General features: G+C 44.4%; 1 protein-coding gene across 1 annotated transcript in view; it reads right to left on the minus strand.

Annotated features, from left to right (window-relative positions):
- The window catches only part of SPTBN1 (spectrin beta, non-erythrocytic 1), a 173,852-nt gene that overhangs the window by 26,824 nt on the left and 129,779 nt on the right, over positions 1-17,249 (minus strand). Inside the window, exons 17-22 of the mRNA XM_060187644.1 lie at positions 12,249-12,339; positions 5,892-6,038; positions 4,272-4,535; positions 1,666-1,890; positions 676-765; positions 129-407 (exon numbers count right to left, since the gene is read on the minus strand). Of these exons, the coding sequence (XP_060043627.1) occupies positions 129-407; positions 676-765; positions 1,666-1,890; positions 4,272-4,535; positions 5,892-6,038; positions 12,249-12,339 (1,096 nt within the window). The remainder of the gene's footprint in view (positions 1-128; positions 408-675; positions 766-1,665; positions 1,891-4,271; positions 4,536-5,891; positions 6,039-12,248; positions 12,340-17,249) is intronic.

Raw genomic sequence — 17,249 nt, forward strand, 5'->3', positions numbered from 1 at the left:
ACTGACTTTGAACCCAAGTCACATACACGGTCCAAGTGAATGAACTATTTCAACAGTCCCATATTTAAAAGTAAAGAAAAACAAGCTCGGGATTAGAATGAGACTGTGGCAGGGAAATTCTCTCTCACCTTGGCCTTCTCCTCAGACATCATGTACAGTTCCTGCTCACTCATCCAGGCCTCAGCCTCGGCTGCGTCAAAGTAGTACTGCTGGGCCCTGTGGGCCTCTTCCAGCCGCCGATGGCGCTTCTCTGTCTCCTCGATGAGGAGGCTCCACAGCTGCTTCAGGTCCGCTAGCCTCTGCCGGATGGCCTCAGCATTAAGGCTGCTGTCAGTGACAATGTTCTGGCTCCTCTCAAAGATGTCGTCAATGCGAGGCTGGTGGCCCTGGATCTCTTTCTGGAGGGTCTGTGGGAGTGGGGAACACAGGCAAAAGGCTTGTGAATCTCCCACAGCAAGTTTACACAAGGCTATCAGGACTCAGAAGAAAGCCCGAGCCTTATATTTTCTGCCTTACTGTTTGAGTAATTTTTTTTTTTTTGGAGGGAGGAGGGGTGAAGGGTCCATCATGAGGGCTTCACCACTCAGAGCCAATATTTTCAGATGACAGAAAGACAGACAGAATAGGCACCTTATATATCAAGGTGAGTTATGTGTCCCAAATAGAAATGTTTACCTGGTTTTTCTTTATTAACAGCTGCACAGTCTGGAGGTTGTGGCCATGATCTGTGGAAGTTGCCAAAGGCATCCTCTCTCCAACCCACAACTAGAAAGAATTGTAAATAGGTGGTCAGAACCACTAACAGTAACAAACCCCCAAATGTATAGCATGAATAAGTAGTCGGGGTCTTGGGGGAGGCCAGTCTGAAAAAGCTATTTCAACTTCAGGAGAAGGGCTGTCTGAAGCAACCACTCACTCTTCACTAACATGGGCAAGGCCGAATTTCGCAGCCCCACTTCATCCTCTCCGCCAGACTCAGTTCAGCATTTAAAAAAATTTTTTTATTTCACTTTTTTTCCCCTCTCCAGTTGCTGGGGTTCGGTGACAGCACTATGAATCCACAGCTTCTGGTGGCTTTTTTTTTTCTCCCCTCAATAGAGAAAAGTTGGAAGGGGAGGCTAGATTGAGAGGGAGAGAAAGACAGATACCTGCAGACCTGCTTCACTGCTTGTGAAGTGACATCCCCCCCACAAGTGAGGATCTGGGGGCACGAACCAGGAACTTTGCGTGTGTCCTTGTGCTTCATTCTATGCACACTTAGCCAGGTGCACCAGTGCCCAACCCCCCAAGAGGTTTTTATTTGTTAATAAGAGAGAGAAACATGGAGGAGAGAGACCAGAACATCCTGTTACATTCAATGCTGAGGATCAAACTCAGACCTCAGGCTTGCCCTTTCAACACAATGGCACCACCTTCAGAACTGCCTCCTCCTCTTTCTTTCTTTTCTTTTCTTTTCTTTTCTTTTTTTTAAGAGCTTCCATTTTAGAGGTATTAAGTGCCTGTAACATCTTTAGAAAATCAAATAGAAAAACTGAATGGCGTGTGTGTGAGTACATAGAACATGGACTTGCAGCTCACCGCTATGGAACACAGTGACTTGGGAAAAACGAGACTGAGCTTCGTGGAGGCAGGATGGAGGAGGAAGAGGAGCAAGAGGCTACTCACAATCTCGTCTTCCACATCCCTGTTGAACTGGTGGATCTCTTTGGAGGCCAGCAGGTTGTGCTTCCTTTCATTCAGGGGCTCCAGCAGCTCCATGAACTTGGTCTGTACGGTCATGCGCTTGCTGTCCACCTCATCTGTATTCTTCCCTTCCTGACTCAGGGCCTGCGCCTGGCTCTGTAGCTCTTCGATCTCCTTTTTCCGCACCTCCATCTGATTCTCTAGCATCTGAGGATAGAAAACAGACCACCCTTCTTCACACCACAGACCAGGGAAACTCAGACAGGCCTGTAAATGCTTGCTTTTGGCACTGGCCAGTGGAAGATCAAAAATATGTGTTTTAGGCCCGAGACTGTTAGGCTAGAGCTGAGCAGTACTCTGGTTGGGGGGAAAAGTGTTGTCCCCTTGCCAGACACCAAGAAACAGTTCTTGCATATCTTTCATACTACTAGCACTCTACTTCAAAAGTTAAAATTTTTTTTTGATGTTCCTTTTTAAAAAAATTTATTTATTCCCTTTTGTTGCCCTTGTTGTTGTATTGTTGTAGTTATTGTTGTTGATGTCATTTGTTGTTGGATAGGACAGAGAGAAATGGAGAGAGGAGGGGAAGATAGAGAGGGGGGAGAGAAAGACATCTACAGACCTGCTTCACCATCTGTGAATCGACTCCCCTGCAGGTGGGCAGCCGGGGGCTCGAACTGGGATCCTTATGCCGGTCCTTGGGCTTTGTGCCACATGTACTTAAACCTGCTGTGCTACCGCCTGACTCCCCAAAAGTTTAAATTTTTAAAGTCTCTTTCTCAAATTTTAAAACTTGAGAACAATGTTCAAGTTTATCTAAAAACTTGAGCAAATGACAGAGGAAACTAGACCTAACTATGGGTAAGTTATTGTCTTCATCTGCTGATTCAGAAGTCATAATCATGTTGGAAATTGGCTTAGTCATTAGAAAGGAGTAAAACTGGGGTCCAATTTTTTTTTTTTTGGGATGACCAGGCTTATTGCTGGAGCTCAGTGTTAGCACTACAAATTCAGTACTCCTGGAAACTATTTCCCCCGCCTTCCTTCCTTCTTTTTTTTTTTTTTTTTAATTGAATAGAACAGAAAGAAACTGAGGGAGAGGGGGGAGATAGAGAGGGAGAAAGAAAGACACCTGCAGACCAGCTTCACCACTTGTGAAGCATTCCCCCTGCTGGTGGGGAAAGGGGGCTTGAACCTGGGTCCTTGAGTATGGTGATATATGCACTTAACCAGGTGTGCCAAATTCTTCTAGGCAAGAGGGATAACTAATGCTAACATTTCCCTCAAATTTTTTGATCAGAAAGCTGATTATTATTTTTTAAATAACATTTATTTATGATATATAGCACACAGAGAGAGATCATAGCATAATCCTGGCACACATGATGCTGAGGACTGAATTCAGGACCTTGTGCTTGTAGCAAGACCAGTGCTATAGCTACTGCACTACTTCCCAGACCACTGATGACTCAACTACATACTTCTTTTTAACCACAACATACTGATTTTGTTTACGTGAAGAAAGTGTGTGTGTGTGGGGAAGTGCAAACATAGTCATTTCATTCCGGAAGCCTTACATAGGGCAGAAAATATCCCGACAGCTAGAGACAAGGAAATTGCATCTGGGAATAAATCTACTTCCATTATGGGAAGGGGCGGTAAAAAGCAACAACCGAAAAGAACCCATGAAGGTAATTCCTTAATGCATTCTGACTCAGAGGAGAAGGAGCCCAGTCACTTAGCAAAAGAGAAAACATGTGTCTCTCTGGATGAAAAACAAGCACCTCTTTTAGGGTGACTGCAGCTACTTCTCTTTTAATTTATTTAGTGATTTAATATCAATTTATGAAATTATAACAGGGGTATAATTCCACATCAGAGTTCTGTGTCCGTATCCCCTTCACTGAAAACTGCATCAGTTTTCCCAAGGTCACAGACATGGGCTGACAATTTTTATAATTATCTATCTATCTATCATCTATATATATTTGCCTTTTTTTCCTACGGTCCTGTTTTCTCTTCCTTTCCTAGTAGACTGACTGCTTCTATGCAGAACTGCCGGAGAATGGTCACACAGTGTAGGGATGCCAGTCCTTCCTTCCTTCCTTCCTTTTTTTTTTTTTTTTTTTTCAAATTTTAATCTTTTTTCCTTATTTTTTAAAAAATTATTATCTTTATTTATTGGATGAGACAGAGAGACACCTGCAGCACTGCTTCACTGCTTACAAAGCTTTCTCCCTGCAGGTGGGGACTAGGGGCTTGAACCTGGGTCCTTCTGCATGAGTAACGTGTACTCCACTAGGTGTGCCACCTGGCCCCAATGAAATGAGTTATTTAAGTGTGATAATGTCTAGTAGCTAGGGTGAATATTAAAAACAAACAAACAAAAAACATCCCTATGCATGTACACCTCATGCTTTTGCTAATATGGCTTCTTTACAGTTGGTTCTGAAAATGTCCTGTTAGACTGACAGGCTGTGTACCCTACAGATTAAAATGTCTACAGAGAAGGAGGGTGAGTTCAAATTATGAAAACAAAGGCAATGAAAAAAGAACCATGGCCTCAATATGTGGTTGCTGCCACTTGCCTGTTGCTTTTTTAACAGGATGTTGACGCTGGTGAGGTCTTTGCCGTAATCATCAGACTGGATCTGGCTCTCTAGGCCATGCAGCCATTTGTCCAGGTCTGCACAGCTCTGGGTGAAAAGCTCAGCCTTGTTTGCATCAAAGAGACGCTGGGCCTTAGTCTGGGTAGTGGATTCGAGGACTTCCCACATTTTGTGTAAACCAGTAAGTTTTTCTTTCACCACAGCTTCCGTCTCGGGCTTTTCTGAAATGAGCTGCATTCCTTCCTGGAAAACACAGACCAGTGTGGTTATACATAAATGCTGCTTGCTAAAGAGCCAATGTTGCTGTGAAAAACCCAAGACAGTTGATGTAGGATTTACCCATTCATACACAGGCACATGAGCATGCGCGCACACCCACTGTCCACATGAAGCTGCAACTCTCAAATTGACAAGGGCCTTGTCTAGGCGTGTCATATGGCTTTTGTGGTAGTCAAGCAAGAAATGGCTGTTGCATGCTCCAGAGCTGGGGGGAGGGGGAATAGATCAACTGGCAGAGCACTGGACTCTTAAACCTGAGGTTCCTGGTTCAAACCCTATTTTCTTTTTAAAATCTAAAAAAATTATTTATTTTCCCTTTTGTTGCCCTTTTTTTTAAAATTGTTGTAGTTATTGTTGTTGTTGGATAGGACAGAGAAAAATGGAGAGAAGATGGGAAGACAGAGGGGAAAGAGAAAGATAGACACCTGCAGACCTGCTTCACCGCCTGTGAAGTGACTCCCCTGCAGGTGGAGAGCCGGGGGCTCGAACAAGGATCCTTATGCTGGTCCTTGTGCTTCGCACCACGTGCACTTAACCCCTCTTTGCTACCGCCCAACTCCCAAGCCCTATTTTCTTTTTTTTCTACCTAATATGTCATTTAAAAAAAAAAAAAAGAACCAGGCAGTAGTGCGCCTGATAAATTGTACTCATGGTTATGCACAAGGACCCGGATTCAAGTCCCTGGTTCCCACTTGCAGTTGGGAAGTTTCATGAGTGGTGAAGCAATACTGCAGATGTCTTCTCCCCTCCCCCTCAATTTCTTTCTCAAATAAAAAAGAGGCCCAAAGCAGAGGGGAGGGGGAAGGTGATGGCCCTGGTGTTAAAACACACACACACACACACACACACACACACACACACACACACACACCACTAAGGATCTGAAAAAATAGGGAGAAAACTTCAGCTGGTTGCACCTTCCTATGAAAAATGACATACTTTATTGTTGGACTTCATATGTTTAAAAAAAATCACACAAAAATGTGATAAAAAACACAGTATTTCTAAGTGTTGTGCAACTGTTAAGTGACACATCTAACAGGATCAGTGGGGATCCTGCTCTGGGCTCCACAGGCCATCATCTGCAGCAAATGAGAATGGTTCCAAGATAAACCAGGTTTTCTGCACAGTTTGGTTGGGTTTCCATTATGCTGCGAGATAAAGTCAGGAATCACTAAGTAGCAGTAGAACTTGGGGATCAGGCATGACTCAGAGATGCTGGGAACTGCACACTGTGACAAGGACCACATTCTCCCTGATAGGTTTCTTCACCATGGCCACACTAGGGGAATGGGGGTCTTCACAAACAGCTTAACTCACCTTCTCAATTTTGTCAAGCCACTCTTTATTGGAAGCGAGTTCTGCCATAAATGCTTGATGTTTTAACCATTTACTGTGCAGATTTCTGGCTTCGTCGTAAGACATGTCCTGGGCAGTCAGCATCTTTTCATTAATCCAGAGAGATAGCTGGGGGGGGGGGGGGGAGCAGGAAGGTTTCAGAGGTTATGACCACAGACATTAGTTTTGCCTTTTCTTCCTCTGGAAAGAGAGTCATGTTACATCTTTATGTCATACTGTGTATATTGAATGTTTCCACATCAACAGGCGATAAAATATTTACCTTATAACTCTGACCTGCCAGGACATGTATCCTCACTGTGTGGAGACTGAGTCCTGCTCCAAAATATGTCTCTTAGTATTCAATACAGAACGACAAAAACCACCTGTGCCAGTTTCCTGTCTGGCAGTCTTAACCAGCTTTATCCACAAAAGCTGGCATTTAAAATTCTGCCTTAATGAGTCCAAATCACCAAAACCACCCCCTCCCCCGAAGTACCTGTGCCAGATTCACCATGTTAATCATGATCAACTGTCTCTTACTCTATTTGGTACTGTTTTCACTCTGGTAAGCCTTTGTATTATAAAAGCATGAAATGAAACAAAAGCATTGGTCTTTCCTCCCCACCACGGGTACATCTTTGTGATTGCCAGTATGAATTCGAATACTTGCTCACTTGTAGACACTGGGCAACACGTTTCCATCTAGTTTGAGTCACTATCATCTCTTACTTCAAAAGCTTCTGAAAAGAGCTCAGTAGCCTATTTCTCTGCAAAGCCTTTTGTTTGACCAAGAACACTTCCCAGGACATGACTTTGAGACCTGACACGTCTATCTTCTTGGACCTGCACTCTGAAGAGCCTCACAAAGTCTGCCAGCCGCTGACAGCCCTGAGCAGTGACATATCTATATGGCTCTGGAAAGTCCAGTCGTAGGCCCTGGACACACTTAACCTGCTGGCTTTCCCCCCAGAGCCGCCTGGCTCCTTACTGCCTGCCTAGACTGTGTTGTGCCAAGGCCCTAACTCAGATTCCACATGTAGTGCTAGCCTGGTCAGAGCGTTTTGCTTGCAAAGGAAAAATGCATAATCTGCCTGGGTGGAGGTGCACTTTTGGGATTCTGCCTTTTCTTCTGAACGAGCAAGACTAGCCTGCTTGGTTTTTTTGTTTTTAAGATACAGAGAGAGAGAGAGAGAGAGAGAGAGAGAGAGGAGCAGGGATAGATAGCATAATGGTTATACAGGGAGACTCTCATGCCTGAGGCTCCAAATTTCCAGGTTCAAGCTCCCGAACCACCATTATACCATTAGCCAGAACTGAGCAGTGCTCTGGTTAAGGAAAAAGACAAAAACAAACAGACAAGAAAAAAAAAAAAAAAGCATGAGGTTGGGGTGGGGTGGGGAGAGACCACTGCACCAATATTTCCTTCAGCGTAGTGGGGGTGAGGCTTGAGACCTGATCACACACATGGCAAAGCAGCACATTCTCCAAAGTCATCTGCTGCTTCGGCAAACTTGCATCTGGACTCCTTCAAGGCCTGCTATCTCCAAGAGGTTCAGGAAGACAGATAAAAAGCAACAGATTGCCTTGCAGAACTGACTTGTCCAAGGTCATTCACACACTGCAGGTCGTCTCTGGGAACAACTCCATAAATTTCCTTAGGCGACAGGAAGGCTATCCTTTGGAAGGGTGCAGTGAGGATGCTGTGGCCATGGGTGCAACCTGACTCAGAACACAGGCAAACTCCGAGGCCCAAACCTCTACCTTTCTCGGCAATGCTTCCATAACAAAGGAGGGGGCAGAGTAGACAGTGCAAGGTAATAAGAAAAGGACCCAGTAAATTTCCAAGTCTTTTACAGCAAGCAAGGACCCAGATTTGTCATACAACAACAGAGACACTGGATTTTGCTTTAAAAGACTGTCCTCTTTTCCAGTTACCCAAGGAGCAAAAAAATCTGAAATCGCCATTCAATCTAAGGACAAAAGAAAGTCAAATGGCAAGATGTCCTTTTGTATTTTACACACACACACACACACACACACACACACATACCCGCTAACGTAAGAAGGCACTTATATAATGTGCTGAGGACATTCACCTATTTTTGCTATTCCTAACCACCTACTCGTGAGATTTAAAAAGAGAGAGAGAGCACTACATAAAAATCAGAGGCTTCACCATAAACCTTCTCTTGGCTGTACACATTATTCCATAGATAAAGCGACATGTGACACAGCACACTGAAATGGATCTACGGAACTTGTTCGTTCATCAGCCCTACACCAACATTTCAGAGCCAGGGACATAGTTATCATCTGTGGGCATTTGCAAAGGTCATTTAAGAATGTACTCATTCTCTGCAGGGGAAAAAAACAAAACAAAACACTGTGCAGATTGCAAAGGGACAGGAAAAATGCTTGGATTCCTGAACTATGAGGTCCCCGACCACCTCACTACCATCCTTGTTCCAAGCGTGTTTAGTTCCACTGCTCGACTCACTATTAAAAAATTCATTTCAGAAAATGGGTTGTAGGGTATGAGTGACTAAAAATGAACAGGAGTGCCTCTCATGACAATCCTCTTTTCAAGATGTCACAAGAAAGTAACAGTACGAAGATAATGAAGCTTACTTCTCCCTTACTTCTCCCTGGGACTAGCTGAGTCCCAGGTAATTCCCACTGCACTGCTGCTGTGACTGCAACCCCCCTGCATCAGTAATATATTCCATCTGACCTGAGTGTTCTCTGAGTATTTACTAGTGTAACAGACTCCTTGCCAATCAGGAGGTAGTCTGTACGCAAACTTGGTTCTTAGCGATTCTGATTTAAAAGAGATGAATTTTAGTAAGGTTCACTGATAGGCAATTTGCAGCCAGAGGAGTATGTATAACCCTTTGCTCATACTTCTACAATGAGGATGTTGGGTTGTAGTTCCCCAACCTGACTGAAATTGCACCATTACATGCAAGTGACATGTGGATTAAGCCATCAACAATTCCTACCCCCTCAGCATATTGTGAGGTTGTACTACCTTTCCAACAGGTTTAAGGAAAGGAAGGATAAAGCAGGGAGACTCTGCTGAGCAGTTGCAAGGAGACGTACAAATCATCTCCAGGACAGGGAAGCCCAGTAAAAAAAACTTACATATACCAGTCTGCAAGCAACTGCTATCTTATTAACAAAACTATGAATTGCCAGAAGTCACCAACTTTTCATGGACATGTGTGAGCCAAAAGTCAGAAGTCACAAGGTGTGGTTCTGTGAAGAACTGTACCCAAAATCTGACTCCAGAGAAACCACCAGTCAGCAGGGATGCACAGAGACCAACATAGCTGTGTCACTTGACTCCTGGTTTCTGGGACAATGGGCTCATCCAGAAAAATAAAATGAGCTTGTTTGGCTGTTTCACCGCAGATAACAGTCATGGATAATGCCACAGCCCAACTGCTACTATGCTGCAGAGTTCTTTGGATCCTAGTTGTAACCTCATGCATACTCAGTATGTAAAGTTCACAGGACGTAGAACCCAACTTTGAACCACTTCTCTCAGAGCAATGTGAGGATGTTCCTGAGGCTTGAGTCACTCCTGGATTTGAGTTCCCAGTTTGACTTTTTAATAGACTGAGCTTAAATTTTTAAGCACAGGGTCTGAGTAGGGCTGTTTTTTTTTGTTTGTTTGTTTTTTTGCCTGCACTTTGAATCTACTGCTCCTGGAGGCTATTTTTTCCTATTTTTGTTGCCCTTGCTGTTGTTATTATTGTTACTGCTGTTGTTGTTGGATAGGACAGAGAGAAATAGAGAGAGGAGGGGAAGACAGAGAGAGAGAAAGAGAGAGAAAGAGCAAGATAGACACCTAAAGTCCTGCTTCACCGCTTGTAAAGTGACCCTTGAGTAGGTTTATCCATTAGAGTGTGCATGTTATCATGTAGGAGGATCTGGGTTCAAGCTCCCAATCCCCACCTGCAGAGGTTAGGCTTCATGAGTGGTAGAGCAATGCTACAGGTCTCATTCCTTCTCTCATTCACTCTCTCCCTTCTACCACCCCACCCCATTTAAAAAAAAAAAAAGGCTAGGGTCTGGTTGGTAGCACACTGGGGTCAAACACACATAGGATGAAGTATAAGGACCTGTGCAAGGATCCAGGTTTGAGTCCCCACTCCCCATCTGCAGGGGGTCTGCTTTATGAGAGGTGAAGCAGATGTACAGGTGTCTATCTCTCTTTCTCCCTCTATATCTGCCCCTTCCCTCTCAACTTCTTTCTGTCCTGTCCAATAATATGGAAAAGATGGCCACCAAGAGCAGTAGATTTGTTGTGCTGGCACTGAGCCCCAGAGATAACCCTAGAGGGAAAAAACAAAACAAACAAACAATAACAACAACAACAAAAAAGCTGCTGCAGGTGCCTGGAATGGCAGAGTTGAGTGCAGGTACTGAGTTCCGGTAACAACCCAGATGGTAATATAAATAATTAAAAATAAATGTATAAGTAAACATTTTACAAAACTAAGTATGTTTGGGGGCTGGGTGGTGGTGCACCAGGTTAAGTGCACATTGTACAAAGCACAAGGACCTGCTCAAGGATGGTGGTTTGAGCCCTGGCTCTCCATCTGCAGGGGGGTCGATTCATGAGCAGTGAAGCAGGTCTGCAGGTGTCTATCTTTCTCTCCTCGTTTTCCCTTCCTCTCTGGATTTCTCTCTGTTCTATCCAACAACAACAACTATAATAATAACAGCAACAACAATGGAAAAAAGATGGCTGCCAGGAGCAGTGGATTCATAGTGCAGGGACCGAGCCCCAGCGATAACCCTGGAGGCAAAAAACCAAAACCAAACCAAACAAAAACCAGACACAACTAAATATGTTCTGTTTGTTTTTCAGTTAGCAATCCCTTCTACTGTCTCCAGTACTAATGAAAGGTCACCAGGTAGTGTGTGTGCAGCAGCTCTCCACAGCTGGCTTTGGATCCCTCCACTTTCCTCTATAGTCTGCTCTGGACGTGAGGGCCTCTTTAAGTGAGCATCCTATTCAAATGGGCTAGCAGTGTCCCTTGTTACTTGAAGTGGCACTCCCATCTCCAGCTGTCTGGCTTCAGCAAGTCCCCCAGAGACCTACATCCATCAGTGTGTCACTGAAAGTCAGCAGATCCTGAACGTCATAGTTTAGGGACTTTCCTTCTAAGGGTTTAGCTGCTAGAACATATTGCAAAACTCACAAAGAGACAGCAATGATGTGGATTATGAAGAATGGCATCTGTCGTGGATGACCCAACAACTGTTATCAGAACCATCTATCTTTTCTCAAATGACCATGTGTTTTCGGGCAAGGTTCTGCCACCCTAATACCCAAAGCTCCACTTAGACATTCTTCATTCTGTTTGTCCCTCTGAAGGGATTCAGTCCAAATAAACCAGAGGAGATTGAGTCACGCTGCTGTTCCTAGACAAGCCTCTTTAGTCTAACTTTAGTTTTTGTCTTTTTAAAAATTTTATTTATTTTCCTTTTTGTTGCCCTTGTTTTTTTTTTTTTATTGTTGTTGTAGTTATTGTTGCTATTGATGTCATTGTTGTTAAGACAGGATAGAGAGAAATGGAGAGAGGAGGGGAAGACAGAGGGTGTGAGAGAAAGACAGACACCTGCAGACCTGCCTCATCACCTGTGAAGTGGGGAGCTGGGGGCTTGAACTGGAATCCTGATGCCGGTCCTTGCGCTTCATGCCACCTGTGCTTAACCCGCTGCACTACCGCCCAACTCTCCTAACTTTAGCTTTTTAAAGTTTGTTTATACATGCACAGGGGAGCAAAGGACAAGGGGTAAGAATCACCAGATAACCCCCCTCCCCCATGTGAAAACTTGGTAGTCAGCAATCAAGACTATCACTTTGACATATGAGACACATATCTGAGGCATCTAATGTTTGCTTTTCTTTTTTAAAGTTCATCAAGTGCACATTGCTTTCAATAGTTAAAAGAATATTGAATGCTCTCAGGCAACAGAATATTCTACAATGTCACTGTCTACTACAGCTTTCTGCAGTGACAGAAACGTTACCCTGTGTGACAGTCACTGACCAGTTAGCAACCAAGTACTGAAAATATAATTATGTGAGAAAGGAAAGTAGGTTTTCAAACTTTACATAATTTAGAATGAAACAGCTTGTGATCAAGGAGATCCTTGGCATAAGCAAAGGACTTAGAAGCATTAATTCCTATTAATATGTAAAAAAAAAAAATAGTCAACTATAGTTGGTGCCTAGTTCCCAAAGCATGGCAATGTAAACCAGCTAGTTACTTGAAACAGAAAAGCAAAACTGAAAGAGAGGAGTGATAAGGGAAGACTTACCTCCTGGCAATCTTGCAGGAATTTCTGAAGATCCCTATTGTCCTTCAACCTCATCAGAAGCTCACTGGCTGCCTCACGGTTCTTCCTATGTCTGTCACAACGATGACAAAAACCAGTTAGGAAGAGGGAATGAAGAATCGGGAGATGCAGAATTTACAGCTTGGGGGCCAGGTAGTGGCACACCTGGTTAAGCGCTTACATTACAGTGCACAAGGATCCAGGTTCAAGCCCCTAGTTCCCACCTGCAGGCGGAAATCTTCATGAGTGGTGAAGCAGGGCTGCAAGTGTCTCTCTTCCTCTTTATTGCCCCCTCTCAATTTCTCTCTGTCTTATCCAATAATAAATAAATAGACAAACAGAATTCACAACTAGTTTCTTTCCTGGGCCTCTATACATGTGGAGAGCATCTTGCTCACAGTTACAGTTATGTCAATGAACCAAGAAATCTGTGCATGTCCCAGAGGAGTAAGCCAGAGTCTAATAGGAGTGTGGCAGGGCGAGTTCTAACAAGTTAGTGTTTCCAGGGGCTGGGTGGTGGCGTACCTGGTTAAGAGCACATAGTACTATATGCAAGGACCCGTATCTGAGCTTCTCCTAACAACCCGACTTGTAGTGGGGATGCTTCACAAGTGTTGAAGCAGGTCTGCAGGTGTCTATCCCCCCTCCCAGTTTCTCTCTGTTCTATCCAATAAAGTGGAAAAGAGAGGGAGAGGGAGAGAAAATAGCTGTAGGGAGCTATGGATTCATAATGCCAGCACCAAACCCCAGCAACAACCCTGGAGACAAAAAAAATCATCCAACTCTGACACCATCTCCCAGACAATACCTTTGGTCTACTACAGCATGTTAACTGTCATGCCTGGGCAAAACTTAGTAAAGTCATAGGTCCCTAACATAAACCTACTAGCTTTTTGCAAAATGAAGACCCCAAATCTCATCCAATATATTCCTGCCTTTAGGTTCCTGACTATTAAACAACTTGTTCTGCCTTGTATCTTAATGCTTTTTCAGCCACCAAGTTACAGATGCTACCATGTTGCCCACCTGACTTTCCCGGACAGGACCTCACCAATGTACCCTGGACCCCCCACATCTCCAGAGTCCTGTCCCACTAGGGAAAGATAGGAACAGGCTGGGAGTATGGATCAACATGCCAATGCTCATGTTCAGTGGAGAAGCAATTACAAAAGCCAGACCTTCCACCTTCTGCACCCCATAATGATCCTGGATCCATACTCCCAGAGGGACAAAGAATAGGAAAGCTTTCAAGGGAGGGGATGGGATATGAAACTCTGGTAGTAGAAATTGTGTGGAAGTGTACTGCTCTTATCCTATGGTCTTGTTGGTATTTTTAACTTTATAAATAAATTAATAATAATAAAAAAAATCAAAGCCATAAAAAACAGCAACAAAACCCAAACAATTCAGCGTTCTCTAATCTCAGAGGATAGTGGAAAGAATCTGAGCCTACAATTTTGGCACCACAGGGAAATCTGAAACTTATTTATTTATTTTACCAGAGCACTGCTTAGCTCTGGTTTATGGTGGTATGGGGGAGGGGAGGGGATACTGAACCTGGGACTTGGAAGCCTCAGGCATGAGAGTCTCTTTGTATAACCTTTACCTTATCTCCCTCACCAAATCTGCAACTTAAACTCAGAACAAAGTAGCAGGGCATATATATGGCTAAGAAAATAGGTAATTCCGGGAGTTCGGCAGTAGCGCAGCAGGTAAAGCGCAGGTGGAGCAAAACACAAGGACCTGCGTAAGCCCCAGCTCCCCACCTGCAAGGGAGTCGCTTCACAAGTGAAGCAGGTCTGCATGTGTCTATCTTTCTCTCCCCCTCTGTCTTCCCCTCCTCTCTCCTGCAGACACCTGAAGACCTGCTTCACCACCTGTGAAGCGACTCCCCTGCAGGTGGGGAGCCAGGGGCTAGAACCGGGAGCCTTCCGCCGGTCCTTGTGATCTGCACCACCTGCGCTTAAGCCACTGCGCTCCGTCTGACTCCCCTGGTCAGATAATTTTTATACGCCACTTGAGCACCACCCACACTTGCTATTAGGAGTTTCTAATACCATTTTCACTAGCTGGGGCTCAGTGCCTATACAACTCTACCACTATTAACACTAACACCCTCCCAACCCCCCCAGCCCCCCACCTCATGAACCAATCTTTTCTTTCTTTACTGATAAAGACAGAAACAAATAGGGAGAGAGAACAAGAGAAAGCTGCAGCACTGTTCTACTTATGTTCTACTTATGAAGGTCCACCCCCCTGCAGCTGAGGAAAGTAGGCTTGAACCCAGGTCCTTGAGCATGTGTATTCACTCACCCAGTCCCTCTAGTACTTTTTCATATTCACATAACGGACAAGACTTCTGAGGTGTAAGCATAGTATAATGATTTGACATTCTGTGAGAAATGTTTCTGAACAGGTCTGAAAATCTACTTAGCTCATGATCCAAAACACTCTCAACTCTAAGGTTTGCATATTTATACAACAGACAAGTATCCTCCTGGGGACAGTTTAAGATATTGAGGCTTCTGGGGGATGTGAAAGTGAAAGCAGAACTCCCTTCACAACAGTGGAGGAATGTAAGAAATGCCAAAGATGGATGAGAGAACCCTTCTGCCCCTCCATTTTTCTTATGTCTGTGGCTAATACAGGATCCTCTATATTCACTGCTTTTTAAAAACCAAGACATTTTCAGGAGAACCTGGACGGGCCAGGCTCTCAATCAAGGGCAGAAGGAAGGTTATGCCACAGCAGAGGAGTCTTCAGTCTTAACAGCATCACCTGCTGCGACCACACCTCCCAGCTGCAGCCCCAAGGGACACATGAATACTGGGAGGACACTGCAAGGCAGCTGCAGACTGCTGGCATGCACATGTCCCCAGCGGCCAAGTCTGCCTCCATGAAACCAGCTCTGTGCACCCAACACAGATGACCCGTGGGGATCTAGTTACAAAATAGCCAGAGAGTTGACATGGGTGGAGAAAGGAAATTCTCTTTCTCTAGGTCTAGAATGCTTCTGTCCATCTTTGTTTTTTCCTGTAGGCCCCTTTTGACAGCTGTTTTATTTTATTTATGTATGTATTTATTTATGAGAAAAAGAGAACCAGAGCATGAATTTGGCACATGTGAAGCCAAGGATCAAACTCAAGACCTAATGTATGAGAGTCTAACACTTTATCCACTACATCTCCCCTTGGACCATTGGTAGCTGTTTAAAAAGTGACGGGGCTGGGCGGTAGGTAGCACACTGGGTTAAGTGCACACAGTATGAAGTGCAAGGATCCCAGCTGGAGCCCCCAGACCCCCACCTGCAGGAGGGTCACTTCACAAGTGGTGAAGCAGATCTACGGGTGCCCATATTGTTTTCCCTTCTTTCTCAACTTCTGTCTGTACGATCCAATAACAACACTGGAAAAAAGATGACCTCCAGGAGCAGTGCATTCATAGTGCAGGCACCGAGCCCCACCAGTAACCCTGGAGGCAAAAAAAAAAGTGACAGATACAGGGGCTCTGGTGGTGGTGCACACGGTTAAGCACACATAGTATGAAGCGTCAGGACCCAACCCCCCAACTGCAGGGGGATGATTTACGAGTGGTGAAGCAGGTCTGCAGGTGTCTTTCTCTCTCCTTCTCTATCTCCCCCCTCCTCTCTCAATTTCTCTCTGTCCCACTGAATAAAATGGAGGGAAAAAAATGTGGGGGGAATGGCCACTAGGAGTAGTGCTGGCACAGAACCCCAGCCATAATCCTGTAGGCAAAACAAACAAACCAACAGTGACAGATACTGGCCGGAGCAAGCTCAGCAGTGAGCATGGGATTTGTATGCATGAAGCCCCAGGATCAATTCCCAGTAATATTGTACCATGCTAAGGCTAAGTGCTCTGGTCTCTAGCTCATAAAAACACATCTTTAAACAAATGAAAGTGACATAGAGAAGTAGGGAAGAAAGAAAATCAAGCAAAAGTGACGGAAGGCATGCCCTATTCTACAATATATACTTACAACCTAAGACTTGGCCTCTGAATCAGTGCACGAGTACTCAAGCCTATCATTATGGGGAAGAAGAGTAATTCACCTTCCCACCCACATCTTTAAAAGGGTAATCTGCTCCAGGGTCCTAAGGCATCCTTCCAGACATGTTAAATCAGGAAGAGCTTGTCAAGTTCTTATCACTGCACAAGTTCAGAGGGGGAAGAGCTTGTTCCTTGATGACTTCAGCCCCAACTAGGACCAGAGGAGATAAGCTGGAACAGAGGTGAATGACTGACTCAGACGGGCACACTCAATCCTTGAGCTGCCTTGGCCTCTGACTCTAGCAATAGCCAAGAACTAAGAGTGTAGGGAGTGGGAGTTGGGCGGTAGCAAAGCGGGTTAAGCGCACGTGACGCAAAGCACAAGGACCAGCATAAGGATCCTGGTTCGAGCCCCCGGCCCCCCACCTGCAGGGGAGTCACTTCACGAGCGGTGAAGCAGGTCTGCAGGTGTCTATCTTTCTCTTCCCCTCCTCTCTCCATTTCTCTCTGTCCTATCCAATAATGATTATATCAATAACAACAATAATAACTACAGCAATAAAACAAGGGCAACAAAAAGGAATAAATAAATATTAAAAAAAAAAGAACTACGAGTGAGTGGCACAGAACACTTGCCTTCAGTCAGAAGAAAAATCTTTCAAAATTTCAAATAAACAAATGTAAGGATATTCAATATCTTGGCATAAGAAAAGAGTCACTTTCTCTTGTCATGAAAGAAAAAAAGATTTGATTACAGCATTTACACTAGTCAGTTTTCTTTATTTTCATGTTTTATTTTTATGTTATTTACTTATTATGGATAGAGACAGAGAAATTTAGAGGGAAGAGGGAGACAGAGAGGGAGAGAGAAAGAGAGACACCAGCAGTACTGCTTTACTGACTATGAAGCTTCTTCCCTGAAAATAGGTGCCAGGGACCTGTGAGCTCAACTGGGTGTGCCTGCCACAAGTCT

Source organism: Erinaceus europaeus, chromosome 3 (assembly GCF_950295315.1).
Source record: "Erinaceus europaeus chromosome 3, mEriEur2.1, whole genome shotgun sequence".
Lineage (NCBI taxonomy): Eukaryota > Metazoa > Chordata > Mammalia > Eulipotyphla > Erinaceidae > Erinaceus > Erinaceus europaeus.